Raw genomic sequence first — 27,722 nt, forward strand, 5'->3', positions numbered from 1 at the left:
CTTAGAAGGCTTTTAGAAGGACTCCCAGTTTACTACTGGACCAAGAGAAGGGAACGTACTAGGTGTCAGAGAACAGGATTTGAATTTTTGGATCTTATTTTTTGATAACCCAGTGATGAAATCCTCCTAGAAGACGGGTAGGAATCCTTTGGTTTTCTAAATGTGAAGAGTATCTGAAAGAGAAACACATGGAGGAAAAGAATCACCACTATAGAGGAGTCAGTGATGATGATTATATTTGATAATTCGTAGGAGGCGGTAAGGACAATGAACAGTGTATGTTGCTTCAGATATCTCTTCTAGAAATAAGTAAATAAATCTGAAAATTAAGTGTGAGAGTATAGCTAAAAATGTCAAAGACTCCTTTTGTCTCCTCCTCCCCACAAACCACTTAATAGTCATTTGCACATATTCGTTGTCATGTCTTTCTCCTGTGAGACTCTTAAGACTTCTGAAGGTAAGGATTGCATCTTAACCGTCATGGTGTCACTAGCATCATGCATGTAGTGGGCACTTTAAGTATTCATTGAATAAATGAATGAACAGTTCATGAAATAATGAACATGAAGGAAAGAGTCATGTGACCTATTTCGAAGGTCATTGTGGTGATGGTCATTTGTTTGACAGTACTGTCTAAAAGGTAAGTGGCTAAATGGAACCAAGCAAAATAATAAAATAAAAACTTTTAGAAATGAACAAAATTATGGCCTCATATCATTAGTAAGTAATCAGGGAAATAAAATCATCATAACAGTAAAACACCTGTGGGAGATTTTTTGGTCATCAAATTGATCATCTTAAGATTGACTATTTATTAATGTGAGATAAAAGGACAGTCTGTAACATTATGCATCAAGTATAATTGGTATAGTTTTGTTGATGAGCAGGCAGTTTGGTTGTATTTATCAAAATGTTTCAGTTAAAGGAAATTTTGTTTATTTCTATGCAGTGCTCATAAACACGTTTGATGACAGCTAGAAGGATGTTCATAGCAGTATTTTCATTTACACCTTCCTTTCTCCTTCAAAACAAGGAAATCTTTATTCATCAGTATAAAATGACTTTGCACATTTAATATTATGTTCCTGATAAGATACAAGCACGATGTGAACACTGGTTTCTTTTAACTTTAAAAAGAATTACACCATGAATGTCTACTGTGAGAATCTAATCAGAAAAAGATGTGTATTTCTGACACTTGGGATGTGAGATAAATGGAGAGACAAAGGTTTCAGAGTAGCCAACTATTGTTTTGTATTTCATAGGACCAGATGTGCCTTCAAAGGTGCGATGAGAAATTTAAATTTAATTCTGGTACCTTTAGTGTCATATTTAAAACCCATATCCTATTATCTCCTTAGAGACAGTCATTTTTATTCTAAATGTATGTGTGTGTGATTTGAAAATGGGGCACTTCCATATGGCAGCACTATAGGGTTGGTTGAGTATGCATTCCTCACTAAATACATAGTTCTCAACTAGAGTTATTTGTTGAGTTATCAGCTCTCAGAATTACTTAAGCTACTGAGTATATACATTTAGCACCACATATTTAAGCACTTTGTATATTCTTATGTTTGCTGCTATCTAGAGAAATTTATAAGGGTGTAAGAGAATGAGAAATAGGACAGAGTACAAAATGGATGCATAGTGAGAAAACAAAAATGAAACAAAAGTTTATTGCTTTTCACTATTTCATGGAGAGTGAAAGTCGAATGCTGGTTTACTCAAGAGATACCACTCTATGCAAAGGCTGTGTTACCCACATCTACACTTGAAGCCACTCTGAGTCTCTTCAGGCAGCATGATCAAGTGAATGGAACAAAATTCTCTGTTTCATAAAACTCCCAAGACGGAAACCTACTTTTCCCTAACAACTACCACAGTTCTGGGCTAAGTCTCTTTGAGACTGGTTTGCTGTAGGTCTCCTATGTGTATGCTGTGAGTTTAGAGGAGATGAAGTGATTTTTTTCATGGGGTCAATACAGAAGGCAATCAGAGAAGGTGGGCTTTCTCCTAGGATGTAAATGGTGACAATTATAAGAAATGATCTGTGTTCTGTACTGCCGTACATTCAATATCAGATTATGGAAAGATAGATCAAGTAACCTGAGGCAGATGGCTAGAGACCACTGTAGACATTGATCACAGCTCTAAAAAGAGAGAGCCTCTTCTTGAATTGGTGAGCTGTGGAGCAAGGAGACTTTCTGACCTATGCTTTACCGAGGGTAACTAGTGTTGTGTGCACTGGATGTTGACCTGGAAAAGCTGGACAAAGAACTAGGAGCTTTTGTGGGAATTTCAGAGGTACTAGCTTCCATCCTTTATAGTTCAGAGATTTGTGTGTTGGCAAGAAGCTGCAGAAATCACTTCAGAGAGAATTGTTAAAAGGTGCTCCTTCCTCTAGGCAAATTCCCCACCCCAGAGCACAAGGCTTAAAGACTAGAACATGGGTCGGATTCGGCCTTAGCCATCCTTGTGTAGGTAGGGTCCTGCCATTTACAGCGACGCAGTCAGAAATTCCGGGTCTTGGATCAAAAAGCCAGAAAGGACATTTTATGCCTGTGTCAGTTCCACATAGGAGCCTGTAGGCTGCAAACATCCCTCCTATCATGATGAGAATTCATCGTCTTTATGAAGCTGGCTTTGACTCTTCCAGCCTGGCCCTTTGTCATGCTTTTTCTCTTGATACCATGTTTACTCCCTACCTCTGTTTCTCTCTCTGCCACTTCCTGTGCTTGACAAACAACTTTGTACCTGGGATTGAGTTGTCTGAATGAGAGATTGACTCTACCACTTTATTCATTCAGTGCCCTGGGAGGTCTGGCACGTGCCAGGCACCAATATTGGGGGCACACGTCCTCAGTGTGCATACACTGGGTTTTGGACAGTTTCTGTATGTGGTACATGTTACAATTTATCATTGCTTATGGAGAAGGCTAGGGATAATATCCTTTGTCATGATCAGCAGCATTGTGCTGTAATAAAGCAATACTTGGTGAGTGCAGGAACTTTTATGTATGTTTTACAGTAAAAGTTTTATTATAACTTCAATTAATTGCTAATTTTAAAAGCCAGTGATTATTTTTCATAGACATTTTCATTTTAATATTAGCATCTTTTTTTTTTTTTTTGAGATGGAATCTCGCCCTGTCGCCCAGGCTGGAGTGCACTGGTGTGATCTCGGCTCACTGCATCCTCCACCTCCAGGGTTCAAGTGATTCTTCTGCCTCAGCCTCCCAAGTAGCTCGCACTACAGGCAAGCGCCACCATACCCAACCAATTTTTTTGGTATTTTTAGTAGAGACTGGTTTCACCATATTGGTCAGGCTGGTCTCAAACTCCTGACCTTGGTGATCCACCTGCCTCGGCCTCCCAAATTGTTGGGATTACAGACGTGAGCCACTGCACCTGGCCATCAGCATCATTTTTTAAAAACTTTTCTTATCACCTAAAAGATTGAGAAGGTCACAGTTGGTTGTGATTTGCATACCTTCACGTAAAGGGCAGCAGATGGTTCTGTCATATTCCCAAGTGAGTCTTCCATACATGCTGCCCACTTAAAAATATATTCTCCCATGGCCTTCATACCTAGGCAGGTACAGGGCAAGAGTCCCTTCTAACACTTAACCTGTCCATTGCTCCAGGAGAAATTTCACCATGTCTAGGGTACCTTCTCTGATGACCTTATTCAAAGGTGACTTTCTCCTCTGAACTCAAGGGAACACATGTAAGAAGCATTAGATTTGGGAGCATTTTATATTACTGCATAATAATTTTTAATGAGCAAGTAATAAACTGATTAGACCCAAATTCAACAGACTTTTCATATATCTTCAGTGTCACCAAAAACATAGCCTTAACTGTATGTTCCTGAACATAATGTTTTTAAAAAAATGATTATGAATGTTGCAGCCTGGTCTTGAACAGTATAATCTCCCTGTTTTAGTAAGTATAACTCCCTCCTTGGGTCTGGATCTTAGAAAGTAGTAACTGAAAGATAGCTGGTAGACTTTGACAGGTTTTGGGGGCGATGACAGTGGAATTGCAGAAATGTATTTTTAAGTTTACATGTCTTATTAATAAAGGAGACCATCTTTTTGTTTTGTTTTCTAAAACTTTTCCTTGTTCTTGAAAATACTATTTCAGAAACAAAGATTCCTAAGTAATTTATTTAACTTGATATTCTTATACCAAAGATTTCTGATAAGAAATGAACATTGCATTACTTTTTAGCTTACAGTTCTGTTTTTTTTGTTTTTTGTTTTTTGGTTTTTTTTTTCAGTTTATAACAGTCATTCTTGTGGGGGGGTATGTTTTAGGGCATCATTCAGAAGATAGTGGACAGTCACAAAGTAAAGCATGTGGCCTGCTATGGATTCCGCCTCAGTCACCTGCGGTCAGAGGAGGTTCACTGGCTTCACGTGGACATGGGCGTCTCCAGTGTGAGGGAGAAGTATGAGCTTGCCCACCCACCAGAGGAGTGGAAGTAAGATACAAACCTGCTTTGGTGTGATGCACACTTGATTTGTTTTGCTTTTAAAAACCATGCACAAGATAATAAATGTATATGCTTAATTTTCACACTGCTGCTTGTCATTACAACTCTGGTATAAACAAAATTGGTTAGTAATTATTAATCAGTGATCTCTTGTAGGCTTCTAGCTTTTAAATATTATTAACTATACTTTGAGCCATCTTAGTCTACTGTGATAGTCTTTTCTTAGCTGAATTCTCATCAGTGCTATTTTATTTCACAAACTTTTGCTCCCAGTAAAACTCAAACCCTATTTTTTTGTTTTACATTTTCATTTCTTGTCATCCTTTTATGTAGCAGCAGTTGATATCACACCTAAATACCTTATTAATGGGCTACGTAGCTTGTTTTACCATGCCCAGTAATCTAGCGCACCTACAAAGAATGAGTGTGTATTTGCTGTTCACGTGCAACATTAAAACTAGGAAGTAATCTCTTAGTGACTTCTGTCGAAATGTTAGGAAAATAAAATTATTTCAGAGTAAATTAAAAGAATGTCCTGTAAGTGTTCTTTTTCTTGTTCTCCCCTGTTTTTTTCTTTTTAACAAGCAACTCAAGATGGTGGTAGGAAATTCTACATCTAAAATACTTTTGAGAGGAGTGTAACTTGTAAAAATGGGCTTTCTTCTCTAGGTTCTGATTTTTATATGTAATGTTACAGAAATAAAGATAGTTGTAGGTTCAAGAGTACATTTAAAGGGTCAGTAACTTTCAAGGATCTAGACTGATTAGGGTAGACATTTTAAAAGAAAAGCATGTTTAGGTGGAATAATATTTTTTTCTTCTTTGCGACCGGGTCTTGCCCTGTCGCCCAGCCTGCAGTACGGTGGTATGAACATGGCTCACTGCAGCCTTGACCTCTTGGACTCAAGCAATTCTCCCACTTTAGCCTCCTGAGTAGCTGGGACTATAGGCACACACACCACACCCCACTAATTTTTTTTGTAGAGATGGGGTTTTACCATTTTGCCCAGACAGGTCTCAAACTCCTGTGCTCAAGCAGTCTACCCACCTTGGCCTTCAAAATGTTGAAATTACAGGTGTGAGCCACCGTGCCCAGCCCGAATAAATCTTAAGTTGAATAAATCCCTACCCCAGTTACAGAGTTCATCAAAGAAATACAGTAGTATTTTCAAATTCATCAGGTAGCTGGAACCAAGCTAACAAAATATTCCTTGAGAATATAGTTTGGTTGGTTCACATCAATGGCTAGAGAAGATGTGACCTCCAATTATTTAGTCAGTTATGGAAGTAAGCATTCCAAAACAAAGAATGTGTAAAAGTTAGATAAAAATACTGGCAGGGTTTTGTTTAGTTTTGTTTTGTTTGAGCCGGAGTTTTGCTCTTGTTACCCAGGCTGGAGTGCAATGGCGCGATCTCGGCTCACCGCAACCTCCACCTCCTGGGTTCAGGCAGTTCTCCTGCCTCAGCCTCCTGAGTAGCTGGGACTACAGGCACGTGCCACCACGCCCAGCTAATTTTTGTATTTTTAGTAGAGACAATGTTTCACCTTGTTGACCAGGATGGTCTCGATCTCTTGACTTCGTGATCCACCCGCCTCAGCCTCCCAAAGTGCTGGGATTATAGGCGTGAGCCACTGCGCCTGGCCTTCTTCTGTTTTTTAGAGATGGGCGTCTTGCTGTGTTGCTAGGGCTGATCTCAAACTCCCCTATTCAGACAATCCTCCTATGTCAAGGTACTTTTATTTAACACAATTCTATTATCTTGGTTTATATGTCAGATGCAAACTTTGTTATAAGGAAATTCTTAGTGCTCAAGAAAATGGTCATTGAATCTATCTAAGTATAGTAGGTTGTTGTTGTTACTGTTTTTTTAAGCCAGTTTATTTCACTTTTTTTCAAGTAAAATTGAATAAGCACTGACAGGATCTTGAATCCTCAAAAGGAAGAAAAGTTTAGACTGGGTTAGATAGAATTTCTCATCGATTGACTGTACTAGATTAAAGGGTGATCAAGGTACTACTGGTCATGATGATGATACTGGTCATGATGATGATGATGATGATGATGACGACGACGACAACACTGATGCTTTGTGACTGAGCCAGGGACTCTGCCAGCTATATGCTGCTTACACCAGATAACTTAAATGTATATTTTATTTGACTGTCCCCAAACCATATGAATTAGCGACTACCATTGTTCTTAATTTACAGATGAAAACAAAATTGGTAAACTTGTAGTTACATAGCTTTGATTTGAGTTTAGCTGTCTGGCTTCAGAGTACAGGTTTTAAAAATGAGATTGCCTATCTCAATATAGGAATAATGTTGTAAAGGAAAATGTAGGTAGGCTTTTTAAGATTAGTAAAAGTTGGCTGGGCATGGTGGCTCACACCTGCAATCCTAGGACTTTGAGAGGCCAAGGCAAGCGAATTACTTGAGGTAAAGAGTTCAAGACAAGCCTGGCCAACATGGTGAAACCCTGTCTTTACTAAAAATATAAAAATTAGCCAGGCATGGTGGCAGGTGCCTGTAATCCTAGCTACTTGGGTGGCTGAGGCAGCAGAATCACTTGAATTCGGGAGGTGATTGTTGCAGTGAGCCAAGATCATGCCATTGCACTCCAGCCTGGGTGACAGAGTAAGACTCTGTCTCAAAAAAAAGATTAGTGAAAGTTACATGCGTAATAGGTGGAGATGATGACAAAAGAAAATGTGACAGATAAAGTGATGAGGTATTTTCAAGAGTTACGAGGGTTAATACTGATGGTTCTATATATTTAAAAGGGGAGGAATTTAAGTGTCAGCAGGGAACAGGAGAGTATAAAAAATAACTGAGAGAATTTGGATGGATCCAAATAGAAGTTCTAGAAATCAAAGGATACATAAAATAGCAGAGTAGACATAGCTGAAAATTAGTAAAGAAGACAATAGAAAATTTCCCAGAACATACCTCAGAGAGATTAAAAGATAGAAAATGTGAATGTGAGTTTATGTAACATGAAGAATGAGATGGTCAACTCATTTCTAATAGAAACTTAAGAAGAATAGAATAAAAAAGCATGGGAAAGAGGAGATAATTTCAAGAGATAATGGTTGAGAATATTATAGAATCAATGAATGACATGAGCCTTCAAATACAGGATTATCCTAAAATCCCAAACAGAGTTAATAGAAACTAAGTTGATGCTTTGGCACATTGTATTAATCGTAAATTATTGTTATACAGAGAACAAGACAGGATGTTAAAAGCACCTAGAGAAAAATTCAGACTTTTCAACATCAATAATAGATGCCAAGAAAATTGTGGGAAAATATGTTCAAAGTGGTGAGGAAAGTAGCTGACAACCTGTATTTGTTTGCCCAGTTAAATTGCCATTCAAGAACAAGGTGAAATAGAGACGTTTTCCTTAGAGGATTTTACCACTAGAGGAACCTCTGACAAAAACACTTCAGTAAAAAGGAAAATGATCTCTCAAGGAGAGTCTCAGATGTGAGATGGAAAAAATTGGATAGGCCTAAATATGCATTGACTCTATGAAACAAAATAGTAACTGATTTTTGATTTGAAGGACTAACACATAAAACATAAGCAGGAAGGGAACAAAGTATGTCAGGCAAATAGTAACCAGGGGGAAAAGCATTATACCCTGTTAATACCCTATGAAAAAAATTTTAATACATTTTTAAAGCATGATTAGGGATATAGAAGGCAATTATAATACAAGCTTTTATCACCTAGAATTTAATAAATATATCTCATTTAGCTTCTTGGATACCAGACTGCTTTGTTTTTCCTTCATTGACCATTAATAGTCTTTCTGAACTGTTTTGCCTATAAATGTTGGATTGCTCCAGTAACATCTTTTCTTCTCTTTCTATTCTCCCTACACCTGCCTTGGCCATTAAATCATACATTTGATTGGGTGGACACAGGGAATCTGATAGATTAGTATAACAACCCAGGCAAAAATCCTAAAAGATGGTGCAGTAGGGGAATAATAATAGAAGTGGTAAGAAACAGTTGTACAGGGATGTATTTTTAAGGAGGGAGCTGATGGGATTTGCTGATGGATCTCTTAGAATGTAAGCCATCCAATTACATTTGCAAATCATTGGGGCTCAGAAACTTCCAGTAGCTTCTCATCACAGAGTAATCTCTGGAGTTTCTGATGACCTCACAGTCCTTATCTCCTTCTGCTGTTCCTCTTCCTCCTCCACTCTGGTGATGTCAGTCCCTTTGATTTCAGTTTTCCATTAAATTCTTGAGTATATTTTAGTTCTTTTCATAAATACTCAGGTTGGGATCTGATGTGATGGTTTCTTCTCTATTGCCAGACTTTTTAATTGTTGATTAACATAACTCTTCATCTTAATTAATGCTTTCTTTGTCTCACCTCACTTTTTTCCTTTATTTTTTACAACTTTTCACTTACTCAACTCTAGCCTCCTGGGTTTCTTATTGGAGCCTTTGAACTTAGTGTGACTCTGCTGAGTATGTTCTGCCTTTTGCAAGCATGGCTTGGATGGACCTCCTCATTCCAGGAATGTGCTTGAGTGTCATCGCTTCCCTATGGCCTCCCACTGGCTGCCTAAAGAGCCCACTGCCTACCTGAAGCTCCTTATGATTTTTCATCAACTCATATACTCTGTTAATTTTTTATAGACTTTTCAGGACTGATATTATCTATGTGTTGTTCAGCATTCTTTCTTGGGGACTTTGTTTTCTTCACTGCTCTGTTCCTGGTTCTAGTCATGCCTGGTACACAATAGGCACTTAATAAACAATATTTGAATGAAAATGGAATAAATAATATACTGATAATGCATGTGTAAAATAAGCCCAGAAGCAAAGTAATGTAATGGTGTAGAAACTTGTTTTCAGCTAGGAACCAAACACTATTAGCTTAAGTTAATAATGGTATTACCCTATTAACACATGTTGTTTACTGTGTGTCAGACATTTGATGCATTTCATCAAAATTAATTTCTATTATGATAGTCTTATGTAGGTACCCTCTTTGGCTATTCTACTTGTGAGAAAGCCATAGTAAAGGCTTAATAACTTTTCCTGGAGGTCATTTGGCTTAAATGGGTGACATAGTGGAAATTGAATCCAAACACTCAGCTGTTTCTTCTCTACTCCTATGTTAGATATGTAACACAAGAAGTTGAACGTGATAGAAATTTTTTTTCTGTCACCTGCAGACATCTCAGTTCATAGGTGGGTATATGACAGCAGCTGCAGTTCTGGCTTTAATTCTGAGAAGTAAGTTCTTAATAGTCAAATGAAAGTGCCAGGACTTAGCACTGTAATTGAATATAAATTTTTATTTCTGTGACGTTTTTGGACATAGATTGTTCTTTTGTGTTATCTGCTATAGAGTCTGTTCATATTGTTGAATAAACCTGAAATATAGACTTGTTTATTTGGTCTTCAGTCTTGAAACAACCTGGTAAGCTAGCTTGCAGCACACTTGTTTGGTTATAACTGTCACAGGCGGGATGGCCTTAGAGAGCTTTGTGTTGTGACATGTCGTTGGGAGAAAGGAAGGGCTGGATTGATAAATGGCTATCCATGTAGGAAGAAGAGCAGCAGCAATATTGGATCCTACTGCAATACACAGAAATCTACAAGATGTGTAAGTAGTGAAACATCACATGCAAAACTTGAAGAAAAGAAGTTTAGTGGGAAGTATAGTAGAATGTGTCTCTGGCCCGGGGGTAGGAAGGTTTTCTTAAGATCTCCAAAATGTTCACTATTGAAAGAATGGCAAATTTGACTGTATTAAGATAAAGATATTCTGCAAAAGATATATTTTCAAAGTACAAGAACAAGTTGCAAAGTGGGAGGAGATATTTGTAACACATGCAGTTCAACAGAGGGTGGTGGAAGAGTTTATAACAGCAATATAAAAATTGCTGGCCAGCCATGGTGGCTCTTGCCTGTTATGTCAGCACTTTGAGAGGCTGAGGTGGGCGGATCACCTGAGGTCAGGAGTTTGAGACCAGCCTGACTAACACGGTGAAACCCCATCTCTACTAAAAATACAAAAATTAGCCGGTCATAGTGGCGGGCGCCTATAATCCCAGCTACTCAGGAAGCTGATGCAGGAGAATCTGAACCCGGGATGCAGAAGTTGCAGTGAGCTGAGATCATGCTATTGCACTCCAGCACGACAGAGGGAGACTCAGTCTCAAAAAAATAAAAATAAAAAATTGCAGACACCTTAATAATAGATAGGCAAGAGACATGAAGGTATTTTCATAAAAGAAACTAACTTTGGCCAGTTAATACAGAAGGCACTGTCAACTTCATTATTCATCAGGAAAATGCAAATCCCTACTTCAGTGAAATTCTACATCCAAGTCAACTGTCTGACACTCTTGATAGCTGGAAAGGCTGTGGATCTGACAGAGTCTTTTACCTGCACTGCTAGGGAGAATGTTTTAAGAAATTGGTGAAACCACCTGGGAAACCAGCTTGGCATCCTCTTCAATGTCAAATGATTCCATGCCCTGCCATCCTGCAATTCTACTTCAAGCTCTCTTTCAGAGACTCTAGCTCTAGTTTCTATACTAGGCTATAACTGCAGTAATGCTCATGGCATAAGCAGTGACAGTTAAGTTACTTGGGGATTATTCACATAGTAGAATGTCACACAAGTCAAAGTGAATGAATTACAGTACAAGTAACAATATGAATGAAGCTTAGCTGTGAAACATGACAAAATAAGTCCTAGCACAACTTTGTGAGTATACTAAATAGCACTGAATTTTACACCTTAGAGTGGTTAATATTTTTTTGTGAAATTTACCTCAATTAAAAGTCCTGGGGCCAGACATAGTGGCTCATGCCTTTATTCCCAGCACTTTGGGAGGCTGAGGCAGGCAAAATCATGAGGTCAGGGGTTCGAGACCAGCCTGGCAAATATGGTGAAACCTTATCTCTACTAAAAATAGAAAACTTAGCTGGGCGTGGTGGTGCATGCCTGTAATCCCAGCTACTTGAGAGGCTAAGGCAGGATAATTGCTCAACTTAGGAGGTGCAGGTTTCAGTGAGCTGAGATGGCGCCACTGCATCCAGCCTGGTGACAGAGACCCCACCTCAAAAAAAAAAAAAAGTCCTGGAATATGATGTACAGCGTTAACACGCTTTTAATAAAGTCAAAACTGAAAAAACCTAGTAAGATTGTTGGGAGTACTTGTTGGCTAAGACAATATGGAACATATAAATAAGGGAATGATAAATTCTTTCAAAAGTCAGCTGGAAGGGCCAGAGCTGCACCATGGGTAACCGCCAGCTCTTCCCAATCCCCACAGGCTCCAGGGGAACTTGCGTTGACCTTTAAGGTGTGAGGCTGAGTTTGAAAATCACTCCTGAAGTGTGCGTGTGTGCCCCAGTCTGTCCCTGGTGCTTTTTCAGTCAGTTCAGGGACTGGTGGGAGTTTACTTGTTTCTGGGATGCTGGGAGAGCCTAGTTTGGTAGGTAGTATTTGTTAGGAGCTTCAACCAGCCAAAAATGTTTAAATTATGCTACCATACCTAGTTTATAATACAGTAAAAGGTAACATGAAGCTTTGAGAAATTTCCAACAGATTTAAAGTTTTTCACTTAAACAATTAAGTGAATTATAAATTAAATTATATTGATTATCTGAAATCACCTACATGGAGTGATCTGTTTGGCTTCTGACTGAGTTAATTGGATATAACTATCCCTTTCAGATGTCGAATTCTGGGATTTGAGGGCCAAATCTAAGATAAAATTTTCTTGGCATTTGAGAAAGCAAATTTACTGATTGATTATTAAACATTTACTGAATGCTTCTGTGCCAGACAGTACCAAGGTGAATAAGTTCCTTTCCTTTGAAGACAACTGATTTAGTGTTCCTTCCTTCCTTTGAAATCTTACAGTCTTCACCTCCCTCGCTCCCTCCCCGCTACCCCCTTACATTTGGTACAGCTCTAGGTTGCCATAGCAATATATAATAAAAATGAAAGAGGAAGCCCTGCCCACCAGTTTTATAATTTAATCCTGGGTTGTACAGTTGAATTCTTCCCTTGTTCTTTCTCCTCCAGTGTCTTCCTGTTTTCTGATTCTCTCCTCTGCCACTTACCTTTCTCTGTTTCACCTTCTCATGGCTTTGTAGCATCGTGGCAAGGTTCCTCTCTGAATTCTTTTCTTTCCCCAAGTTCTTAGTTTTTAATGAAATACTAATTTCTTCAAGGGGTCTCTCCTTCTCACAAGCACTAAAAATAGAATTGAATTCAAATTTTGAGATAACATGGGGTGATATTGCATGTTTTACATTGTTAAGTCTTCCTGTCAGCTTTATGTTGTCTCTTATCTTTAATCAGTTTTTTACTCACTTAACGGTCAACACTGATTGTATAATGTAGGCTAGAAAGTATACATAAAAATAGAAAATTTAAAAGCATGTAGTGGGCCAGGCGCGGTGGTTCACGCTTGTAATCCCAACGTTTTGGGAGGCTGAGGCAGCTGGATCACTTGAGACCAAGAGTTCAAGACCAGCCTGGTCAACATAGTGAAACCCTGTCTCTACCCAAAATACAAAAATTAGCTGGGCCTGGTGGTGTATTCCTGTAATCCCAGCTACTTAGGAGGATGAAGCAGGAGAATTGCTTGAACCTGGGAAGTGGAGGTTGCAGTGAGCTGAGATAACACTACTGCACTGCAGCCTGGGCGACAGAGTGAGACTGTCTCCAAAAAATAAAAAAAATGCAACAAATATGAAATTATTTACTCTCACCAAAATGTTACTAATTAATGAAAACAGTGATTAAGTATGGTTAAGTTTTTTTTTTTAAAGAAAATCTTGGTTAAATAGTTGTTGGTTTTGAACAAGGTCTTGCCCTGTTACACAGGCTGGAATACAGTGGTACAATCATAGCTCACTGTGGCTGTGAAGTCTTGGATTCAAGCAGTCTTCCTGCCTCAGTCTCCCAAGTACCTAGGACTACAGGTGTTTGCTATCACACGCAACTAATTTTTAAACAATTTTTTTGTGCAGACAAGGTCTTTATGTTGCCCAGGCTGGACTCAAATTCCTGGTCTCATATGGTCTTTCTGCCTTAGCCACTGTGATCAGCCTTGTGTAGTTCTGACTGCACAAATTCAAACTTTTTTTTTTTCCCCGCAGGGGATGAGGAGACAGGGTATATCTTCATCATCCAGGCTGGAGTACAGTGGTGCAGTCATGACTCACTGCAGCCTTAACCCCTGGGCTCAAGCCATCTTCCCACCTCAGCCTCAGCTGGAATAAGCATGTGCCATCGCGGTTGGCTGATTTTTTTTTTTTAAGTTTTAGTAGAGACAAGGTCTTGTTATGTTACCCAGGCTGGTTTTGAACTCCTGTGCTCAAGCACCCTCCTGCCTTTGTCCACTAAAGTGCTTGGATTACTGGCATGAGTCACCATGCCCCACTTCTGATTCAAAGGTCTTATTCCAGGGTTTATTTATTTTATTGCTTTTAATGGTTGTCATAGCTAAAAATATTCTTCACAAAGTTATGCATAATTAAATAGAAGAAGGGATACCACTGTCTGTGTGTGCTTAATCATGATACTGATTTTTCATTGCCAGTCACCAATTATATAAGCGTTTGTTGAAATTTGGCCAATAAATTTCCATATTCCATGATCATTCCTTTCAGTATAATTGATTTTTAAATATATTTTTCTATTTTAACATCAGATTTTTTTTTATTAGTGAAGAAATTTTGAAATGTTAGAAAATTTTGTTTTCAGATTTTTTATGAGCAGTGCATCCATTCCTTTTTGGTAACAAAATTATAAATTGATGGAAATACTTTGGACTTCAGGATGGTCTATGTATAGCATGACAGCATGCTTTGTTGTTTTTAATTTTAATCATGGAAAAGTTCACATATTTACAAAAGTAGACAATTGTAATGATGAAGCCCATATACTTGCTGCTCAGTTTCAGCTATCATCAACTGATGGTCATTTTGTTTCCTACCTTTTCCTCCCTATATTATTTTGTAGTAAATGTCCCATTTCATGCATAAGTATTTTGAGAAAATCAGATTTATCAACCACAGCACTATTGACCTTTTTTTGGCCAGATAATTCTTTGTTGTGGGAAGGTTATTTTTTTTGAGATGGAGTTTCGCTCTTGTTGCCCAGGCTTGAGTGCAATGGTGTGATCTTAGCTGACAGTCTTTGCTTCCTGCCTCAGATACCCAAGTAGCTGGGATTACAGGCATGCACCACCACGCCATGCTGATTTTGTATTTTTAGTAGGGATGGGGTTTCTCCATGTTGGTCAGGCTGGTCTCAAACTCCCAACCTCAGGTGATCCGTGTGCCTTGGCCTCCCAAAGTGCTGGGATTTCAGGCATGAGCCACTGTGTCCAGTCTTGTTGTGGAGAGTTTTTCCTATATGTTGTATGGCTTCTATCCACTAAATGATAGAAATCCCTCTGCCCCCTACCCTACTCCCCCACTTCTTCAGTTGTAGCAGGCAAAAATGTGTCTAGTTACTGCTAGTTATCTCCCAGGGGACATGAGAAGGGGGTAAAATCTCCCAAGGTTTAGAACTACTAAAATATACTACTCTAAAATATAATCAGAAATTGTTAAAAATCTCCAAAAATTATTCTTAATTTCATAAAATATCCCATTTGAAAGTACTCAAATTTCAACTTGTTTATTAAATATCATGACACAGATATTAAAGATAAATTATTTGAATTAGGATCCAAATTAGGTGTGGACTTTTGTCTTTTCAGTCTTTTCTAATCTATAGCATCTTCATCATCCAGTTTCTCCCCTTTGCTTGCAGTTTGTTAAAGAAACGGTGTTGCTTTGTCCTACAGGTTTCCCCTCATCTGGATTTTACTCGTGACATGTATGTCCATTGTCTCGATGCCTTCTAATGTCTTTTCTGCAAAGCCTTTGTGTCATCTTTACTAAATTAATTTTTACTCTATAATATGTTGCTATTTTGAGGGTTACTTTATATTATTTGTTTACCACTTATTTCTAAATTTAACACTTAGCTTGTTTTCATTCATTCATGTTTACTAATAAATGTATTTTGCTATAAATGGTCATTTTAGTTTTGTCTGTGTCTCACAACTTTGTTAGTATTTTATTGTCTATTACTGCTTTGATATTTGCTCCAAGATTTTTGGAAGAAACCGAAGGGTGATTAAGTATGTTATTTAGGTTTCTGCCATATGTACTTAGAAAAGATTATTGGTTATTGATTTATTTTGCTGCATTATAGGAAGACTCACATTTTATGGTGTTGCCTTCTTTTTAACTATGTTGAGGTGATTCTTTGTGCTTAGTACTTAGTTGATGTTTTCATTCCTTTTGAAAAGAAAGTATGTTCTGTTATTACTAAGGGGGTGAGTGTGTTTGTGTACTTTTTTTTCAAGCTTATAGTCATGTTATTTGAAGATTATATTGTTGAAACTTTGCTTGAAAAATGACATCTTAATGTATTCAATTATGTATATATATTTTTTGCCACATGTTCAACTAAGAGAAGAAAATATTCAACTGTAATTGTTGATTTACTTTTTCCTTTTTTTTAAGTAATTCTGTCTTGTGATTTATGATTTTAAGGATATATTGTTAAGCATATATAAGTTCATGATTATAATATCTTCATCTATACTTTGTTTTACCAGTACATAGTGCTGCTTTTTCTTTCTTTCTGTGTTTCCTATCAACTACGTATTTATTGTCTTTGTGTATGAACTGGTGAATTGTAGCTCATTTAATCAGAGGGGTGCCCATTCCCAATTTCATTTTCTATTCTTTGCTTCCAGAGGTAACTGATATTCTGACTTTTGTCATAATCATTTTCTTTCTTAAAAAAATTTTAGTGCTTATGTATTGTCCAAGTCTGACATCATAATCATTCATTATCTGAATTGGGAAAAAAGTGGCTTTATTATGCAGTTAAGGGAAAGCTGTGCTGATTAGTCACAGTCTCCCTGGGCAGAACACACTAATGATATTTATACAAGGTTTTTGGAAGTATGAAGTTCAGAAGCTGGCCAACTTACAGAGGTGGGAATGGGTTGGCATCAACTTTAGACACATGCTTACCCAGGTTATACTGTTCTTGACAGTCTTTAGAAGCGTGTCCTTTAGAGTTAGATCAGTTCCTTTTTGGCTGAATTAAGAAATACTCACTGGTTATTTGTATTGTGTTCTTTAATTTGAATTTGGTATTCTTTTCATGATTAAGGTTTTGCGTTTTTGGCAGAACAGCCACAGTCAAAATGTCATACCTTTCTCATTGCATTGTATCAGGAAGTCCGTAATGACGCTACAACTCTATTTACTGGTGGTTCTAACCTGGATCATTTGGTTAAGGTTCTGGAAGCCAGGTTTCTCCACTACAAAATTAGTTTCCCTTTTATAATTTAGAAATATCATCTGGGAAGATACATTGAAACTGTAACATTCTCTTTCTCATTTTCACCCACTGATTGTAGCATTCATTGATAATTCTGTCTTGCAGTAATTATTACTGCAATTTTTGCTGAATGATAAGTTTCTATTTTCATTCTTCCTTTTTTTTTAAAAAAATTGGAAGTCTATTATAAGAATACTGTTCACACCACATTTTTTTTATAAGGGCATCTGTGTTGTTGTTTTAAATTAATGCTTTGTTTACTTCACTAAACACAAACTGGCTAGCTAACCCTTTTCAGTATCAGGACTGTCACATTTTTAATCTAACTCAGCTTTTCAAAAACGTATCTTCTTCCTCCTTATCCTCAGTTAATTATCTTTTGGGTGTCTTAGTGCTCCTATTTGGTGGTAAGACTTAGGAAGCTAGATGGCAATGGCATGAATAGGAATATATTGCCTAAGAGTATGAACAAAATAATGATTTTATTTGAGGCATAGTATTTAGCTGCTGTTGGGAATCCATGGAGAGGCACATAGCAGAGAAGTGGAAATATATATCAGGATTCAACTAGACTCTAAAAGTGGTAAACAGACATGTAAAGAAAATGATGAGTTTCGTGGAAGAGAGCAGAGTGGGGATGTCAGTCCTAGTAGGGCACTAGAACATGGTATCAGGCATTGCAGTTTAAGCACTGAGGAAGGTTTCGGTAGGGTTGTATGTGAAATATGCTAGCCTGTCATGTGTTGAAGCAGGGAAGAGAGTTCTTTTTAACTTTCATTTTAGGTTCAAGAGTACATGGGCAGATTTGTTATATAGGGTAAACTGTATGTTACAGGGATTTGGCGTACAGATTATTTCATCAATCAGGTATTTTTTCTGATCCTCTCCCTCCTCTCATCTGCCACTCTTGTTAGTCCCCAGTGTCTTATTTCCTGCGTGTGTTGTGTGTTCTCTCGTTTAGCTCCCACCAAAATTCTTAACGTGATCTAAAGGCCTTGTCTAACATCACATAAGCAGGCTTGAGTTAAGTTCCTTTCTGTTTTTAAGACATAGGTACTTTTTCTTAGTTCCATTGTGCCTTTGAATATTGATGTGTGTTCTTCCTGGAGCGGAATCCCATGCCTGCCTCTGTGCTGTGGGATCTAGGGAGGATTACGTAATTCTGTAACATTCTCTTTTCAATCTATGAAAAAAAGGTGAATATTAACCTGGTTATTATTTCTCACCCAGAATCTTGCTGTCTTCTCATAGTCTCCCTACTTCTTCCTTTGGTCCCCATTGTCTATTTTGCTTGACATATACCTTAATCATGAAAAATGAAAATCCTGTGATGTCGTTTCTCTGTGTACAGCATGTCATTGGCTTCTTTTCTCATTGAGAAAGAACCCTATTATCATGACTTATAAGGGCCTGTGTGAAGCTTCATTTCTGCTCACTGCCCTCACGCAGCCCGCCCTAGCTGCACTTCCCTTCCCAAGCATCCTCCAGCTGCAGCGCCTTTACATAGTCTGTTCCACCTGATGAGAACACGTTTTCTCTGCATGTAACTGTAAACTCCCTTCCTCACCTCCTTTATTTAGAGCTTTGCTCGGATGTCGTCATATCAGCGTGTTCATCATTGACTACTCGTTATAAAAATAATGCTTCATCGTTTGTTTTTCCCCTTACTTTGATTTGCTTTTATGACATTTACTGCCATCTTACATGCATTTGTGTATTCACTGTCTGACTTCTGCCACAAAATTTTTTGAGAGCTAGCACTTTCTCTCTTTTATCCACTATTGAATTTCCAACCACTGCAACTGCATCCGAGACATGATCTGTGCTGAAATTAACCTTTACTGAGTTACTACTAACAGTAAACCTTAGAAACCATTTATTATGACATGCCAGTGTGTTGTGGGTGTGTTCACTGACTCATTTATTTCTTTCAACACTCTTACAAGGAAATTGAGGCACAGAGAAGTGATAGCGAACAGTGAATAAGTGGCATGGCCAGAATTCAGGTGTAGGTGATCTTTATCTAGTGCCCATGTTCCTTATGCTTCTCTAAAAAGAAATCTCTGTGTAACATGCTTAGCACAATTTCTGTCACACACTAAATACTCAGAAAATGTTAGTTGATAACATCATCAGCATCAGAATGCTGGATGCTAAGAGAATGGATGTGGAGCCAGGCTGCCCATTGTTTCATTTTGGACCTCAGTTTCCTTATTTTTAATATGAGAGCTTCCTCCAACCCAAAAAAAATAAATAAAATGGGAGGCTTATTCATACCAAAAGCCTCCTTGGACCTGTTTGAATTATTGACATGTAACCATGGAACTTTATTATTTTTGAGCATTTTTCTAGTCTGCAGAATCCCATGCCTGCCTCTATGCTGTGAATAATTATACCTTTCTTCTCTGGTTATTAAGTTGATTAATATTAAATTGATTAAGAGAAATAGTACATAGGCCGGGTGGCTCATGCCTGTAATCCCAGCATTCTGGAAGGCCAAGGCGGTCGGATTGCTTGAGCTCAGGAATTCAAGACCAGCCTGGGCAACATGGCAAAACCCCAGCTCTACTAAAAATACAGAAATTAGCCAGGTGTGGTGGCATGTGCCTGTAGCCCTACCTACTCCAAAGGCTGAGGTGGGAGGATCACTTGAACCTGGGGAGGCAGAGGTTATAGTGAGTTGAGATCCTGCCCCTGCAAAAGAAGAGAGAAATATTTCACATAAGTTAGGTGCCTGGTAAATCCTAAATTCAAAATAAATGAAATCTGTTATACTTGTATAATAACTCAATGTAGAATATCAACAGTAAGTTCTTGAACTTTTTCTGAGAGTAAAAGTGAAACGGAATCTAATTGTTTGGCAATTTTGTATTTTAGTAAGTTGGACATTTAAAAGTCTTAGCAGAACATGCATATATGTACCAAACTTTTCTTCCTCAAAAGATTACCTTAAAATTTTGTTAAATGGTTAAAAAAATACCATTAATCCACAGAATAGAAGAGGATATTCACTATGTCTAACAAAGGCCTCAAATCTAGAATCTGTAAAGAACACCTACAAATCAATAGCGGGCGAAGGAGAAAAGGTAGACCATTTAGTAGGAAAACAAGGACAAAAAGTTGAATATGGCCAGGAGGGTAGGCTCACAGCTGTAATCCCAGCACTTTGGGAGGCCCAGGTGGAAAGATTTCTTGAGGCCAGGAGTTCAAGACCAGCCTAGGCAGCATAGTAAGACCCTGTCTCTATAAAAAATAAAAAACTCAGTAGGCACTTCACAAAAGAAGACATTCAAAATGGTTAAAAAGCATGTGAAAGTACTCACTTTCATTATTCGCCAAGGAAATGCCAATTAAAATCACCATGCACTATTATAGTTGCCAATCAGTACGAGTAAAACAAAGAAAATGTCAAGTGGAGACAAGGATATAGAAGAACTAGAACACCCTATGCTATTGCTGGGAGATTGACTTGTTACAGCCCCTTTGGCATGCTGTTTGACAATGTCTGCTAAAGCTAATGGATGTATTTGTTGTAATCCAGTGGTTGTACTCCTAGGCATATATGCAACCAAAATGTGTACATATGTTTACCAGAGGATACATATATAAGGGTGTTCATATGGGTAGACGCACACATACAAATAAAGAATAAGAAAGATAAAGAGCATTCTGGTGATGTTGGTTTGTTTTAATCATGTTTAAAGCTTAGCTTTCTGAGCAAATAACAGTGCAGTTCCACTGTGCAATTCCACTGATAAAGATTTAGACGTGGAAGCTCATGGAAGATGTTAGAAGTCAGGGCAATTCGGCAGTGTTGGAGAATGCCCCATGGGGCTGGGAGGACTTCTGGGCTTCTTATCATGCTGTGTTCCCTTGATTCATTGAGCTGTAGCACATTTGTGATTATGTGCTCCTTTTTGGTGCTAAAATATTTAAAAATTACATTTAAAGATTAATTGATTGTACCTTATATTTAAAATCATCTTTCAGAATAATTAGGGATGCCATACTCAGGATAATATTGTAATTATAGACTGTAAATTGAGAAAATGACTAATTTTGTTCTGTTTCATGAATTATTTTTAGATATGAATTGAGAATTCGTTATTTGCCAAAAGGATTTCTAAACCAGTTTACTGAAGATAAGCCAACTTTGAATTTCTTCTATCAACAGGTATTAAAGGCTGCTTTAATATACTTTCTTGTTTGTTTCTTTGAATCCTATTTGTTACATACTTTTATTTTCAAATTTGATTAAAGCTCACATTTGGAAGAATACCAATTTGTTGCTGAATGGCAATAAGAATCTTTTAACCAGTAAGAAATTACTAATTTTTTGTGTTTTGAGAATTTTTGTATACTTGAGCAAATCTTAAAGGTTAACTTCTATTATGTGGAGATAGTAAGTCTACAACTATTTCTTGAGCTTTAATTTAAATGCACTTATGCCTGAATAGCAACAAATTTGTCATAGGTAGAAATTGTTGCAGAGTCAACTATACCCATATAAAATTGATAGTGCTTTGCTATTTATGCCATAAGTAATTAGACAATAAATATATGTAACATAAAATGCCAAAAATGCTAATAAACATCAAAAAGACATTTGTACATAAAATTTTGACATTAAATGTATTTGGCAAATTTTTTTGCTTTAATAAAACTATTCATTAACTATTCTGGACCAGGATTGCAGAAATAGATTGCATAATCCACACCTTTAAATTCTTCTGTCTAGTGGAGGATTCCTGTAAACAGTTAATTTGTGTTTGATCCTTTGCTGTTAGTAATAAGCATGTATGATGTGACTGTGCATAGAAGAGTCTGCTGCCCTAGTATAGATTTGGTATTGAGATCGCTCCACTGAAAAACATTTGAGGAGTCTCCAACTTTGTAGAATAAGGAAGAGTTGTGTTTTCTAGACAAGAACATGGTCTAGAAAACAATGGGGAGAGAGAAAATATGGTGCAGTCTTAGCTAAAATAGTCGATAACATTTTGGTAAGAGAGGGACCATGTACATCATTTAAACAAGGGTTTAGGTTTTCTCCTGCAATATTGGGAGCCATTTAAAAACTTCAGTTAGCGAGGGTGGGTGCGGTGGCTAATGCCTATAATCCCAGCACTTTAAGAGCCTGGGGAGGGCAGTTCTCGAGGTCAGGAGATGGAGAAACCCCACCTCTACTAAAAGCACAAAAATTAACTGGGAGTGGTGGTGGGTGCCTGTAATCGCAGCTACTCAGGAGACTGAGGCAGGAAAATAGCTTGAACCAGGGAGTTGGAGGTGCAGTGAGCCAAGATCGTGCCACTGCACTTGAGCCTGGTGATACACAGCCAGACTGTGTCTCAAAACACAAAAAGGAAAGAACAACTTCAGTTAGCAAATGCCCTAACCAGAATTGTTTTGGGAGCTCACTCTGATTAGATGGTAGTATCAGGGATAGATTGAATTTTTAAAAGGTTGTAAGCATGTTTAGAGGCTCTTCAATCATTCTGGGAAATTAGATAAAAGTGAAAGTATGTTATAATAAGCAAATTTCGTAGATGGATTTGATAGGACCCAGAGATTGAACTAAAATCGGATGTGAAAATAAGGAAGAATAAGACTTATTATGTAAGTCTAGACATCTAGTGCCATGAAAGAGCAATGGTGGATTAGATTCAAAAGAAGGAAGTAAGAAGGTAAGTTGTTCTGTATTTTTCTATGTGAGATAACGATCGATGTTACCACTTACAAGATTCAAACTCAGAAAGTAGGAAGCTAATGAAGTTTCTAATGATTGGCGGGGGTGTGTCTGTTTTCGTCTTGTCTGTGAAGTAGAGGTTGCATAGGAGATAGTTTGGGGACCACTGCCTTACCTAACACATTTTTGGCACCAGGGACCAGTTTCGAGGGAGACACTTTTTCTACAGACCAGAACCACAGGGTGTGGGTTGTGGGGTAGCGATTTCGGGATGAAACTGTTCTATCTCAGATCATCAGGTGTTAGATTCTCATAAGGAACACACAACCTGGATCCCTTGCATGTGCAGTTCACAGTAGGGTTTGTGCTCCTTTGAAAATCTAATGCCACTGCTGATCTGACAGGATGCAGAGCTCAGGTAGTAATGCTCACTTGCCCACAGCTCATTTCCTGCTGTGTGACTGTGTTCCTAACAGGCCACTGACTGGTAATGATCCATGGCCCAGGAGTTGGGGATCCGAGCAAGGGATTTTGTGACAAGTTTTGAGGCTTTATGATAATACCAGTGTTGAATAAGAAAGGGAGTTAAGTTGGCAAAATGAAAAGAAGGCATTTTCAGATTCCAGTTGAGCTTCTCGGAAGCCTACTCATTGCAAAAATAATGTTCAACTTACAACTGGTTCTCATAGATGTTATTAATCTCATCCTTTAGTAACCTTTTGAACTTCATATTTTGGTGAAGGAGTTAGGAGAGTTTAAATAACTTGTGTTTATTTAGCATTTTTCTCTTGGTATGTGATCTCTGTCATTATTGGTGTTATTTATTCGAAAAAAATTCTACCCACTGAGGAAATACATGGATATTTTAGTGACCTTGATTTCCAGAATGCATAATACAGGCCTAAATGACTCCTTTTTATAATTTCTAGGCTAATCTAAAAGTCTGCAACTTTTTTTTTTTTACCTTGTTCACACTGTTACTAGGTTGTCCTATTTTTTCTTTGTTGGAAGACTTACCTATATGATAAAGTCAGTACTGTATATAGCAGTGTATCCCAGATTTTCTTTTACTGATAGGACATGTTTTATGGTAGTCTATATAATTCAGTTCCGTGGTCTTTATAAAACCCACGAGAAAGCTAAGTGTAATGAACCTTTTAAAATTTCAGTCTATCCCTGATAACTGCTATCCAATCAGAGTGGTCTAAAAAAAAAATGGGATGAAGGCATTCATTAAGTATAGTTAAGTGTAATGAAATTTTGCTGAAAGGAATATGTAGTGAATAGAGTCATGTGCTTGTTGTTCTGTATATAATAGCTCTGTGATTTTAGGTACCTCTGAGTCTTTTTTTGCTTGTTTCGTATACTAAAATATAGGTATGGAATAACTATCCTGTAGGACCATTATGTTCATTAAATGAGATAAAATTGTCTGCCATGTAATTGCCCAGTCATATTTTGAATTTCACTCTGTAGATGGTAACAGAAGATTCAGCATTTGCCATTTGCATATCACTACACAAGTGTGAGCTGCACATTATGGGATGGCACATATCTTGCCTTTTTTCTTCCTATGTGCGCTCTGTAGAACTTTTCAGCTCTTCCATACTACTTTTTGCTGTCATTCATTTCTACAGTTTCTCTTTTCACCTTTTGAATTTTTAAAAATCTGTTATATGGTACATTTTAATATTTTTAAATTTTATTTTATTTTTATAAAGACAGGGTCTTGCTCTGTTTTGTCCAGTCTGGAGTGCAGTGGCATGATTTTACCTTACTGCAGCCTTGAACTTGTGGGCTCAAGCAATCCTTCTGTCTCAGCCTTCTGAGTAGATGGGACTACAGGTGCATGCCATGATGCCTGGCTAATTTTTAAAAATGTTTTGTAGAGGCAGGGGTCTTGCTGTGTTACCTAAGTTGGTTTCAAATTCCTGGCCTCAAGCAGTCCTTCTTCGTTGACCTCCCCAAATGCTGGGAGTATAGGCACGAGCCACTGTGCTTGGCATGGCACATTTTTAGCAAGTTCAGAAAATAAATCTAAAACATTCTTAAATTATCTCTATTCTAATAATCATTTTAATATTGCATATCCTTTTATAATAGTTTATCAAGTACATACATTTTAAAAGAAAGTATAGTCATGGTCACATTCCTTTCCCATTGGCAATGTCGTTGTTTTTCCATGCTAGTGTCTCAGGCTCAAGTGACGGTAATTGGAGGGAGTTTAAGATGGTATCAAAGTCATAAAAAGGGAAGGAGAAAGAAAGAAAATACTATGGTTGGCTGGGGGCAGTGGCTCACGCCTGTAATCCCAGCACTTTTGGAGGCCGAGGTGGGTGGATCACCTGAGGTCAGGAGTTCAAGACCAGCCATGGCCAACATGGCAGAACCCCATCTCTACTAAAAATACAGAAATTAACAGGGCGTGTTGGCACATGCCTGTATCCCAGCTACTTGGGAGGCTCAGGCAGGAGAATAGCTTGACCCCAGGAGGCGGAGGTTGCATTGAGCCACGATCACTCCACTGTCCTCCAGCCGGGGCAACAGAGCAAGACTCTGTCTCAACAGCAAAATACTGTGATTTGTTAGAATGAATTGGCCCGTATACCAGAAGTCTTGAATGTGTTCATGTCCTCCAGTTTGTTGGGTGACCCTATTGACTACAGTCTTTACTGTAAGTAAAAAACAGTTGAAAGTTTCCTGCTTGGACCTAATAATTATACTTCTGTGAACTTATTCTAAAGAAATAATGAGGTTTACACATGTATGTGTGCATGCACAAGGATGATTATAGGCATATTACAGTAACAAGAAAGAAATTAGAGGCCTTGCAGATGTCTTTCAACAGATTAATTGTGCTGAGTTTCCCAAATTTATGTATCCCTCATTAATATGGAGGTACAGCTGTTCGTGGATATGGAAGGTATTGCATTAAATGCTGTTGTTGAAAACAGTATATGTATAAGACACGTATAATTTCATTTGTGTGGGAAAAAAATGCATATTTTAAAATTTTACCCTGATCAAGAAAGTTTTGAATATAGTAGGAGTTTTTATTGCTGGTTTGGTAAGTAATTATATATTTGACTTCTCCTGGTGAAGTCTCAGTGCAGAATCTGCCTTGGTACCTGCTTAGCAATTCCAGAACTATTATGCGTAATCCATATGTTGTTCTACACAGACAGCACCCAACTTGGGAAATGGTTTAATTCCAAAGTTTCAAAATCATTTTGGAATCCAGAGTTTTCACCTATTTAAACACACATGCAAATTGGGGGGTGGTGCATAAATCGGTAATTGTCCTCTAAAGCTTTCTATAGCCAGAGTATATTTATCTGAGAATGCAGCTGAAATGTTGTGTAAATATAGTGTGTGAGAATCTTCACTGAAGTATGTGATAAATTAATCACTTTATAATGGCCTCAGAATTTGATGACATGCATTCTATAACCTTTAAAGTCTTTAATATTTAATGCAAACATATAAGATGGATACATATATACATAACATTCTTTCACTGAATTCGAGGCTGAATCAATGATTTTTATGGGGCTCAGAATTTGATGACATTGATTCTTTTTAATTCTGTAGATTCTATAATATCTAATATATATATTAGATATATTGCCTGCTGCCCTTTCACTCCATGCAGGTTACCATTATCCTCAATTTTGTATTTATCATTCCCATGCTTGCTTTTGTTTGCCAGTTGTCATGCTTTACAAACATGTTTTTATTCTTCAGTTCTACCCTTAAGGTAAAATCTGACCTTACGTTCTGCCATACACTTCTGTGTTCCTGTAATTAGCTTCAGTATTTTTTATTTTGTTTTGTTTCCCAGCTCACGTAAGCATTGAAGAAGATTTAAAAAAAATAATTTGTTCAGCGTTTTTAGTTGCTTTCAGCTAGAAGGTGGTCAGGACATTCAGTATAACTTGTTGGTATAAGTGGAAAAGCGATCATCCATGGATTTAAGAATTTATCTTTTGGCTCATTTTGAAAATAATTTTGCATTGTAGTTAGAGACTGTTGCTCATTTGATACTAATTGTTTAAGTTCTGTATGGACTTGTTTCATCATCTTGCATGTATTTATATACTGTTAAGGTTCTAGTTTTGCTTGAGTAGAATGTGTCTTCTATAATTCTTTGGCACAGGTTCAATAAATAGCCATTAATTCAAGATTATTAATTGTGTTGTTTAGATCTATATTTCTAATATTCTTTTTTTCCTGCTTGAAAAATAGTATTGCTGGGTACACAAATCAAGGTAGACATTTTCTGTCAGCATTTTGATGGTTATTTCCTACTGTCTTTAATTGTTTATTTGCTGTTGAGAACTCAGCTCTTATTTTGTCTTTCTGTATAGGTGATGTGTCTTTTCTCTCTAGATGGCTTGCAGATCCTTTTTTGTATTTGGTTTTTACAGCTTCATTACGAATGAGTTGTGGATTTCCTTTTTTTTTTCCCCTTCCTTCACTTGCTTCATTTGTTTCATGCTATTTGTACCTCAGGGGGGTTATGTCGTTTTTATCAATTCTGGAAATGTATTAGCTGTTGTCTATTCCTAGATGACCTTTCCTGAGCTTTTTTTACTTCTGGGATTTAGGTTTAGATTTATGTTAGAACTTCTCAGTCTCTCCATATGTGCTAGCTTCTTTTTCATGTTTTTAATTTATTGTCTTTCTAAAGAGTACATAATTCAGATCAGTCTAGTCTGTCAGATTATCAGCTCTCCTCAACTGTGACCTGTTTTATATTTGGTGCATTTGTTGATTTTTTTGTTTATGATTTAAAAATTTTTTTTTAATTGCCAGGCCATTTTGTATCGCTCTTATTATTTGCCAATCCGTCTGCCTTTTGTTAATATTTTTCCATTTCATGTATAATTGATGTCTCCATTCTGAATATGATTACAGCATTTGAAGTCCTTGGGCTCTTCACATTTGTTGTTGGTGGCTTTCTCAGTGATTTTTTTTCTTGAGTGTGAGTTCTGAACTGTTGTTTTGTTGTACTTCACATGTGGAAATCTTGAGGGCCTAGCCTGGGGATTCTTTCCTCTAAAGGCTTGCTGAGAAATGGGAGTTACTACCAAACGGAGACCTTTTGAGTAGATTTTGAAGT

General features: G+C 37.5%; 1 protein-coding gene across 49 annotated transcripts in view; it reads left to right on the plus strand.

Moving 5' to 3' along the window:
• The window catches only part of PTK2 (protein tyrosine kinase 2), a 360,020-nt gene that overhangs the window by 122,079 nt on the left and 210,219 nt on the right, over positions 1-27,722 (plus strand). For 33 of the 49 annotated variants that reach the window (XM_035276524.3, XM_035276540.3, XM_078353054.1 and 30 more), the window contains 2 exons: positions 4,323-4,489; positions 21,004-21,091. In XM_035276524.3, the coding sequence (XP_035132415.1) occupies positions 4,323-4,489; positions 21,004-21,091 (255 nt within the window). The remainder of the gene's footprint in view (positions 1-4,322; positions 4,490-21,003; positions 21,092-27,722) is intronic. The other 16 variants (XM_078353081.1, XM_078353072.1, XM_078353078.1 and 13 more) reach the window with 1 other exon arrangement.

The sequence above is a fragment of the Callithrix jacchus genome, chromosome 16 (assembly GCF_049354715.1).
Source record: "Callithrix jacchus isolate 240 chromosome 16, calJac240_pri, whole genome shotgun sequence".
NCBI classification, from domain to species: Eukaryota; Metazoa; Chordata; class Mammalia; order Primates; family Cebidae; genus Callithrix; species Callithrix jacchus.